Source organism: Microcaecilia unicolor, chromosome 10, assembly GCF_901765095.1.
Source record: "Microcaecilia unicolor chromosome 10, aMicUni1.1, whole genome shotgun sequence".
NCBI lineage: Eukaryota > Metazoa > Chordata > Amphibia > Gymnophiona > Siphonopidae > Microcaecilia > Microcaecilia unicolor.
This window is the reverse complement of record NC_044040.1, coordinates 209,711,987-209,722,280: the sequence shown is the minus strand read 5'-3', so window position 1 is coordinate 209,722,280 and position 10,294 is coordinate 209,711,987. Positions and strand designations below refer to the sequence as shown.

Here is a 10,294-nt window from a genome sequence, read left to right as displayed (position 1 = left end):
AATAACTTTTGCAGCTATGCGGATACAGAGCTAAATATCAGCCCTATCCACATATCCTTCCAGGTATCACCACTGAATTGGTGTTTAAAAAATGCTCTGTGTCACTAGCCGATTATTGACCAGATCCAGGGCTTTTTCTGAGGGGTGCTTGGGGGTACTGAGTACCGGCACCTTTTCCGTTGTCTGCTAAAATCGACCCATGGTCCCCAAGTTTTAATGAAAGAGCTCAGGCTCTACACACCAATTCTGCCTCGTCATAGATTCTGTGACTGGTTGCAGGGGGCCTGGCTATTGTGGGGTGGGTCCCTCAGTGATCACCCCACCCCTGAAGGGTGGCCTTAGCATTTGAGTACTGGCACCTCATTTGCTAGAACAAACGCACTGGATAAAGGGACCCACGTGTAGGTGATCAGGCCATTGTGACATCACTGATAAGGTTGGCTGTTAGCCATTGGTGGAATGAGGCATTATGACATCACATTATCAAAAGTGAGCCAAGTATAGAACAATCAAGCTAATTACAAGTTAACAGTAAAATAACCTGTCTTAACAATAGCTCATGTTGATAAGCCTCTAAATGAAAGAAAATAGAGATGCCTGTAGAAATCAAAATCAACTGCTACATGTGATAAAAGCAGGGCTTTTTTTGAGGGGGTACTTGGGGGTACTGAGTACCGGCACCTTTTCCATTGTCTGCTAAAATTGACCCGTGGACCCCCAAGTTTTAATGAAAGAGCTCAGGCTCTACACACCAACTCTGCCTTGTCAGAGATTCTGTGACTGGTTTTCCAGGGGTCTGGCTATTATGGGGTGGGTCCCTCAGTGATCACCCCACCCCTGAAGTGTGGCCAGGCATTTGAGTACCGGCACCTTTTTTGCTAGAAAAAAAAAGCACTGACCAGATCATACACCTGCAAAGAATATGTAGGCCACTCAAAATTGTCGCTATAACCTGCAAGTTTTCACATGTAGAAAACAAATGTCCATGTGCTGTGCATTACTCCAATCCTGGTTTTCTAAACCCAGTCCTAAAAACGTAGCCCGTCAGTCAGGTTTTCAGGATATCGGCAATGAATATGCAAGAAACAAATCGGCATACGAAGGACGGTGGAACATGCGAATTGAAGGTGCGTATCCTAAAAACCTGAGTAGGCGGGTGTTTCCCAAGGACTGGATTGAGATTTCCTGCTCTGCAGCAATCCCTTTGTGTTCTGGGCTTTGCTTCTTGTGTGCCTGTTCTCAGCTGATATTCTCATCATTCTGATACGCTGGGTTGCTATAAGCTGCCGTTCCTTCATTTAATGGCACGCTGACGGGTAATGAATGTTCAGTTTTGTTCATTGGAGGCCAGTGGATATCCTCCTGCAGCGACCGCTGCACTGTTTTATAACAACTCTTTGACTGGAAGCGAGACCACTTTTTCAGCAGTACCCAGAGTGCCCTGTTTTCAATAACAGCTTCCTGCAAATTCAGAAAAAAAAAGCCAGTGCAAGTGAATCTTTCTGTGTTGAAAAGGATATTTCTTTTAGCGCACAACAACAGGGAAATTAACGCTTTTTGCAGTAAGCCTTTTCTTGTGTGCTAAATGTGCATTAGGGCTTAATGCCCTTTAGTAAAGGGGTCCCAACATTTGAAGCCCTATATAATCTTGGTATTCACTAGTGAAAGAATAACAAATTCCAAATGGTCACATTTAAAAGGTAGTTTAGAAGAAAGATTTTAAAAAAATATGTATTCACCTCAACAACGAAGGATACAATCAAAAGGATAAACAATGCAAGAACAATGAAACCCCGCCACAGAGTTGGTGTGCAGACGAGCTGTGAGCAAGCAAAATACAAGTCGGTTAATTAAAATATTATAGTGTTAAAGTGTGAAAGAAATTATCAGTCATTTAAAAGGGTAAATAACGATTTATATGCACCTACATGAGCTCTGTAAAAATGATCAACTCCCCCCCCCCCCCCCTTTAATCTGGTTAAAAGTGTTCACGTCTCACAGCACTAACTTTTACCCGTATTTCATGGAAGTATTCCCAGGGTAACATATCAGATAGGATCCGAAAAGAACACCCATAAATGGTATTTTCAGTTTTAGCCACATTATTTTCACTGCAAAATCTACCCTCCCAAAATGTGCACTTTAGATAACACAGCCCTAAGTGTCACTAAAACTTTTTGCTTTTTTTGCTGCTTTCAATTGAAGTCTATAAAGCGTAAAAATGGAGTGTTGAAGTGTTTAAAAGTTAAGAATAATCAATAGAAATCAAACAAAATAAAACATGGAAAATAAAATAAAATGATACCTTTTTTTATTGGAAATAACTTAATACATTTCTTGATTAGCTTTCGAAGGTTGCCCTTCTTCGTCAGATTGGAAATAAGCAAATGTGGTAGATGACAGTATATATAAGTAAAACATCCAAGCATTTCATTGACAGTCTAACAGGGCGAGGATGGGTAGGAGGTATGCATGGGAACATCAAAGCATTTCAGTGATAGTCTAACAGGGGTGGATAGGTGAGAGAAGGGTGATAAACAGAGCAATACAACTTCATGGTTTATAATGAGCTAGAAAACCCAGATCTTTGTTAAGTCCTGTCTGTTGGGTGTCAAAATATTCAATCATTCTGACTTCAAAGGTCTTACGTTCCTGTATTGTTTTAAAGTTACCTTTCAGGATTCTTACTATGAAGTCACTGGTACAGTGATCTGGTTTTGTAAAGTGCTAACCCACAGGGGTGGGAACCCGGCTGGCACCAGTTAAGAAAAACTTGAAAAAAACCAATACATTAAAAAGTTTCAACGAATTGAAGTTTTTAGGTTAACCAGCAAGAGTAAAGTTTAAATAGCTGGTGGCAAGGAGGTTTTCTGATCTGTAATTGATTTATCACTAAAAACGGTTATGGTGGGCCACGTTTGAGTTCGTGGCAGAAAACTCTTTGCAATTTCTCAGGTCTTTTCCTTCCGCCAGATCACCTATTTTGACTGACATGTTCTTCAAGTGGACTGTTTCCCACTGTTGGGGGTTGTTTCCCAAATGGACATTCCTTCTGCACAAAGACATCCATTTCACCAAGTGCTTTAGAACAAATTCTATGGGGCTTACCGCTCGCTCTTTCAGGATTACCGCTGGCCCAACGTGGCCACCGGCGGTAGTCCAGCTCCAAGTGCGCTCCATTTCCAGGGAAAAAAGAAAACACCTGGAAATGGCTCGTGCGGCGATAACCCGGCGGTAATCGGGCATCGCCATGTGCTGTCCGGTTACCTCCGGGTTAGCAGGGAAGCCCTTATCGCCACCTCAGTGGGGGCTCCCCGTCGCATGGCCCTGTGTGCCTGGGGTCTTTTTACCCGCTGTGGGAAAAATGGCCCCTGCTGCCAGCACCGCAGCTTGGTAAAAGGACCGCTACGTCGGCAGGTCCTGTTCTAAAATACTAGCAGAACTTCAGATGTCTGGACTTAAATGTCTGATTTCCGGGTTTAAACGTCCTATCTAAAATGCTCTTCAAGGTCTCATGCAATTCATACTTACATCCATTGCAATGTATAATTTCTGAATGTCAGCAAAAATGAAGAAAATGCAGACTCCGAGCTGCACTGCCAACACCAGTACAAATATATCTGAAAAAGAAAGGGGAGAGTATTAGGATGAAATGTACCTTTATGAAACAGGCAACCCAGATGCACACTACAAAATCGAGAAGATGACAATTAATGGATGTAGTCTTCTTTCTTTTTAAAAACACCACAAGATGAAAGCTTATCCTGCTTATTTTCGAAGGAGAAGGGCGCCCATCTTCCGACACAAATCGGGAGATGGGCGTCCTTCTCCCAAGGTCGCCCAAATCGGCACAATCGAAAGCCGATTTTGGGCGTTCTCAACTGCTTTCCGTTGCGGGGACGACCAAAGTTCAAGGGGGCGTGTCGGCAGTGGACCGAAGGCGGGGCGGGGCGGGGGCGTGGTTAACAGATGGGCGTCCTCGGCCGATAATGGAAAAAAGAAGGGCGTCCATGACGAGCACTTGGCCGACTTTACTTGGTCCATGTTTTCTTGCGACCAAGCCTCAAAAAGGTGCCCGAACTGACCAGATCACCACCGGAGGGAATCGGGGATGACCTCCCCTTACTCCCCCAGTAGTCAGTAACCCCCTCCCATCATAAAAAACAAGTTTAAAAATACTTTTCTGCCAGCCTCTATGCCAGCCTCAAATGCCATCGCACTAGTATACAGGTCCCTAGAGCAGTTGTAGTGGATGCAGTGTACTTCAGGCAGGCGGATCTGGGGTGGGGGGAGTTGAGGGGCTCAGCACCTGGGAGCAATTTGTGAAGTCCACTGCAGTGCCCCCTAGGGTGCCCGGTTGGTGTCCTGGCATGTCAGGGGGACCAGTGCACTATGAATGCTGGCTCCTCCCACGACCAAATGGCTTGGATTTGGTTGTTTCTGAGATGGGCGTCCTCGGTTTCCATTATCGCCAAAAACCGGTGTCGACCATCTCTAAGGTCAACCTAAATTTCATGATTTGGGTGTCCCCGACTGTATTATTGAAACGAAAGATGGACGTCCATCTTGTTTCGATAATATGGGTTGCCCCGTACCTTTACAGGGCGCCCTTAGAGATGGGCGCCCCCGTTCGATTATCCCTCTCCAAGTTGCTTAAGTTTTCATGTCATTTCAAAATGAAGGCACAATCCCTGCTCTTCATTACTATGAGCTTGACAGGCAGGCGTACTCACAGTTGGTATATAAAGCTTGTCTGAAGGGTTTGCCCTTAGAAAATACGAAGGCTACTACGATGCAGTTGATGGTACTGAGTAGCCAGACTGTGGTGTTTTCATAACTTCTGAACTCAGATTTTTCTGCTTGTGCCTCAGTTCCATTGTCACTCAAACTGATATTCGAATGGTTTTTAACCTCCGGAGAACATGCACTGAAAGGGAACCGAGAATATATTGAAGCTATTCGTTCACATGGAAAGCTGCCCTGGTTATAGATTACAACACATGTTCTTGCCCCCAACTGCTTTCTCTCCTTCACTCCCTTCACTAATGTTCAGCAAATGCAAGAAATAAATATTGCCTTTCAGCATTGCGGGGGGGGGGGGGGGGGGGGGAGGGGGGGGGAGGGGGGGGCACCCAAGTGGTGAATGATTCTCCCTCCTCTCTCTGGGATCCAAAGGTATCCTCTGTCTTGGAAGCACAAACCTCTGTCAGTTGACGCCCCCTCCCCCCAGGATCGATGCTGCCACCCCCCCCCCGGTCCGCCGTGTAGCCAGACCACAAAAATAGAGGGAGGGGGCGGAGCCCAAAGTGGTGGCGGGGGGGAGAACATTTTGCTCCCACCTCCCTGCCTCCTGTTGCAACTCCACATACCATGGCTGGTGGGGGTCCCCAAGGCCTGCCAGCAGAAACCTTCCTCCAACGAGGGCAAGCAATGCGGTGGAGAACAGTGCTGGAGGAACGAGGCTCAGGGACCCTGTCAGCCAAACCAGAGGCCCCTGCGTCTGCTCCTCCCCAGCCTCTAGGGGGAGCCCGACAGCGGAGTATTCTCTCTCCTGCTCTTGTCGAGACGCGATCACCCGGGTCCCGTCAGGAGCAAGAGAGAGAGACAGACCTCGGTGCCGGGCCCCCTTGGAGGCCGGGCCTGGGGGAATCTTGCCTAGGGTTACCATATGTCCGGATTTACCCGGACATGTCCTCTTTTTGAGGACATGTCCGGGCCACCGGGCGGGTTTTGCCAATCTGCCCGTTTGTCCGGATTTCTGGACAAACGGGCAGGCTGGTGGGCAGACAAACGGGCAGATTGCTAGCCTCCTCTCCCCTTACTTACTACTGCCCTGGTGGTCTAGTGACCTCTTCCGCCTTTGGGGCAGGAAATAGCCCCCTCTTTCCTGCCCGGAGCGCTGCCCTGCATGCATCCTTCCTGTTGCTGAGCTCGGCGCCGATTCAAAATGGCCGCCGAGAGTTGAAATGACCTCGCGAGACTTCAACTCTCGGCGGCCATTTTGAATCGGCGCTGAGATCAGCAACAGGAAGGGTGCATGCAGGGCAGCGCTCCGGGCAGGAAAGAGGGGGCTCTTTCCTGCCCCGAAGAGGTCACTAGACCACCAGGGCAGTAGTAAGGTAAGGGGAGGGGGGTGGCGGGGAGCGGGGGTGACAGGGTATGTGACAGGGGGGAGGGGAAATGTGAAAGGGGCGGGGTGGGTGTGTGGTGGGGGCGGGGCATGTGTCCTCCTTTTTGGGGGACAAAATATGGTAACCCTAATCTTGCCCCCCTGCCCCTCCTCTCAGCGGCCCTGGCTGTAACAATCATTACCAATATCCACATCTCAAGCAGAAGAGGAGAACTAGCCTAAGAATCAGGGAAACTGGGGTTCGTTGCTGCTTTCTGTGACTTCGAGCCTTGCCTTAGGGGCCCAGTTTACTAAAGTCTGCTAAACAGTTGGAGGTTCTTTTACTAAGCTGCGGCAAGCACTAGCGCATGCTTACCGCAGGTTAATAAGGCACTTTCACAGGACACGCTCAGGCGTGCCGCAGTAGTTTTGGAAATTGACGTGCGCTTTCCATGCGCTAAAGAATACATTTTCTTTTTCAGCGCTGGGGGGTATTTGGAGGCACAAAGTAGGCGTGCCCTGTGCTAATCGGTTAGCGCATGGGCATTGGTGCGCACTGATCGATTAGCACAGGATTAGCGTGGGAGCCCCAACCGCCTGCAAAATAGGTGACGGTAAGGGCTCCCACACTAATGGCCAGACGCTAGTTGGGAAATCAGTGCGTGTCCATTTATGGGAAAAAAGAAATTGTGGCCATTTTACTGCCACGCTAAAAGTGGCCTTGGCGTGCGAGAAACCCGAACGCTAAAGATAGCGAAGCCCACTTTTTAGTGCAGCGCAGTAAAAAAAGCCTCTTAGCATGCAACGCAGTACACAAACACCCTGTTACTACACACGTATGACAGCACTGCTGATTCCAGGGGCATAGCCAGACTTCGGCGGGAGGGGGGTCCAAAGCCCAAGATGAGGGGGCACATTTTGGCCCCCCCTGGCGCCGCCACCCCCCCCCCCCCCCGCCGCCATTTTTAAACACTTCCCCCCCCCCCGCCATTTTTGACCTCCCCGCCACCACCACCACCTTTGACCCCCCCTCCCCCCAGCGCCAACTCTTTCGACCCCCTCTTCCCGCTGCTGCCAACCCTCCCCCGCCATCAGGTACCTTTGTTGGCGAGGGTCTCCAACCCCCGCCAGCCGAAGTCCTCTTCTCCAGCGCGGCCGCGTTGCTGATCTGCAAGGGCAGGCTTCTGTTTCTATGAGTCTGACGTCCTGCATGTACGTGCCCTTGCAGATCAGCAACGCGGCCGTGCAGGCTTCTGCAGGACGTCAGACTCACAGAAACAGAAGCCTGCCCTTGCAGATCAGCAATGCGGCCGCGCCGGAGAAGAGGACTTCGGCTGGCGGGGGTTGGGGACCCCCGCCAGCAAAGGTACCCGTTGGTAGCGGCGGTGGGGGAGGGTTGGCGGTGCTGGGGGGGGGGGGGGGTCGAAGGGGTTGGCGGTGGGGGGGGGGCCAGGGCCAAATTTACGGGGGGCCCATGCCCCCGTGGCCCCACGTAGCTACGCCCCTGGCTGATTCATGCCTTAGCTGCATGCTGTGATATGGGACAGGACCTGGGTGGGGTGCAAAATGAGCCTGGACTGCACATTGAGTCAGCACATTATACTTTTCCATGCATTAAGTCCCACAACTGCTAATAGTACAGGTGCACTTACTACCTCCCTCGTGCTTAATTTTAAGTGCCACTTAACACACTTAAATTTAATCGAACACTGCCATCCACACACATTAGAGATGGCAGAGAGCTCAGCACTATTCGATAATTTACATCTGTAAAACACGTACCCCCCCTAATTCGATGAATGTAAGCGTCATTTGCGCGCTAACCCCCAGATTCCTATAGCGCACCTAGAGTTACGCTAGCCGTATTCTATAACCACATGCGTAGATTAATTGTTTTAACAAGCTGTTAAGCGTAGTTAACAGCTCTTAACAAGCAATAACGAGCCCTAATTGGCAAAAATTACAGTTTACATGCGTATATCGCTAAGCATATTCTGTAATGTACTGCACCTAACGCACAGGCAAAACAGGGCGTGGAAATGGGCCTTCCAAAATCTATGCTCGTTATTATAAAATATGGGCCACTGCATGTAAATCTACGCACAGGGATTTACACCAGCTTTTCATTGGCGTAAATGGATGCGGGTAGATTTAGTCGCATGAACTACGCCTAAGCACCTCCCTTCCCTCACACAGTGTCCCCGCCCTCGGGGAAACAGGAAATACATCATCGCAGAAGGCAGGACACTGTGTGAGGGAAGGGAGAAGCTGGAGGCGAGCCCGCTGTGTTGTCCTCTTCACTGCCGTCACTGTGCCTGAAACAAAACGGTTAAATGTGCGGGGGGGGGGGGGGGGGGCAGAAAGGAATGGAGAGGAGGGCTGTCGGGGAGCTGAGGCCGGGCAGGGAAAATCGTTGGGCATGGATGGGAGGGTAGGGCGGGGGAGAGAAGAGATCGCTGGACAAGGAGGGGAGGGCAGGGGGAGATGGACCTGGAGAGGAGGGGAGGGCAGGGGGAGAGAAGAGATCACTGGACAGGAGAGGAGGGGAGGGCAGGGGAGAGAGAATTGCTGGACATGGATGAATGAATGGGGGCAGGGGAGAGAGGAAATTTGCTGGATATGGGTGGATGGAGGAGAGGGCAGGGGAGAATGGAGAGTTGCTGGACATGGATGGATGGAGGGGAGGGCAGGGGATAAAAGAGAATTGCTGGACATGGATGGAGGGCGCAGGGGAGCGAGGAAATTTGCTGGATATGGATGGATGGATAGAGAGGGCAGAGGAGAATGGAGAGTTGCTGGAAATGGATGGATGGAGGGGAGGGCAGGGGAGAGAGGACAATTGCTGAAAATGGATGGATGAATGGGGGCAGGGGAGAGAGGAAGTTTGCTGGATATGGGTGGATGGAGGAGAGGGCAGGGGAGAATGGAGAGTTGCTGGACCTCGATGGATGGAGAGCCCCCTCTTTCCTGCCCGGAATGGCTGCAAAGACTGTCTTGCTCCCTCCTTCTGCAGAAGTCTCGCGAGGCTGGTTCAACTCTTGGCGGCCATTTTGAATCGGCGCCAGGTCTGGAGTCAGCAAAAAACAGTCTTCAGGCACTCTGGGCATGAAAGAGGGGGCTCTTTCCTGCCCCGAAGAGGTCACTAGATCACCAGGGCAGTACAGTAAGGGGAGGGGAGGGTAGGACACCACTAGGCCCGCCCGCCCTGTTTGTTCGCAAATCTGGCAAACAGGTAAAACCGGACATATGGTAACCCTAGGGAGGGGACCCCAAAGCTTGCTTACAGACTGTCTTTCTTTCAATTTCAGGGAGGTTTGGAAGGGCAATTGCCCTGTTTACCCACCTCTGGGCCTACCTATTTCAAAATGGCTGCCATGGGAGTCTTCTGGTACTAAACTGACCACTGTGAACTGAATATTGACCCCTTACTGCTTCTAAAAGGAGACCTTAAGTGCACTCACACAACCTGAAAGCAGTTACCATGGTCTGCTGCATTAAAAAAAGAACACACACACAACTCCAATTACCCTCAATTGGTCTCCCTTCCTGTCCCAACAATGAGGTCCAATACACCGCTTACCCTTCCCCAGTACCCCATACCGTCAGTGAGATGCCAAACCCTCCCCCACCCCCATGGCACCTATTGAGGGTATCTCTGGTGGGACCTGGTTCCAAGTGGTGGCTCTGACTCATAAGTGTAGTCCTGCGGTACTATCATAGTAACATAGTAGATGACGGCAGAAAAAGACCTGTACGGTCCATCCAGTCTGCCCAACAAGATAAACTCATATGTGCTACTTTATGTGTATACCTGACCTTGATTTACATCTGCCATTTTCAGGGCACAGACCGTAGAAATCTCCCCAGCACTAGCCCCGCCTCCCAACCACTAGCCCCGCCTCCTAACCACAGGTGCTACCACCCAGTCTCTGCTAAGTTTCTGAGGATCCATTTCTTCTCCACAGGATTCCTTTATGTTTATCCCACGCATGTTTGAATTCCGTTACCGTTTTCATCTCCACCACCTCCCGCGGGAGGGCATTCCAAGTATCCACCACTCTCTCCGTGAAAAAATACTTCCTGACATTTTTCTTGAGCCTGCCCCCCTTCAATCTCATTTCATGTCACTAGGGGTCAAGCTGCCAAATAATGGGGGGCTGCATAGAAGGAAAACAAGGTCTGAGG

General features: G+C 50.0%; 1 protein-coding gene across 6 annotated transcripts in view; it reads right to left on the bottom strand.

The window, feature by feature from the left end:
* Positions 1-842: 842 nt before the first annotated feature.
* Positions 843-10,294, bottom strand: part of LOC115478659 (probable cation-transporting ATPase 13A4) — a 123,799-nt gene continuing 114,347 nt past the window's right edge. For 4 of the 6 annotated variants that reach the window (XM_030216156.1, XM_030216158.1, XM_030216159.1 and 1 more), the window contains 4 exons: positions 4,734-4,927; positions 3,532-3,620; positions 1,740-1,820; positions 843-1,461 (listed from right to left, as the gene is read on the bottom strand). In XM_030216156.1, the coding sequence (XP_030072016.1) occupies positions 1,240-1,461; positions 1,740-1,820; positions 3,532-3,620; positions 4,734-4,927 (586 nt within the window). In that variant the 3' untranslated portion in view covers positions 843-1,239. Of the gene's footprint in view, positions 1,462-1,739; positions 1,821-3,531; positions 3,621-4,733; positions 4,928-10,294 lie in introns of those variants that run through there. The other 2 variants (XM_030216157.1, XM_030216162.1) reach the window with 2 other exon arrangements.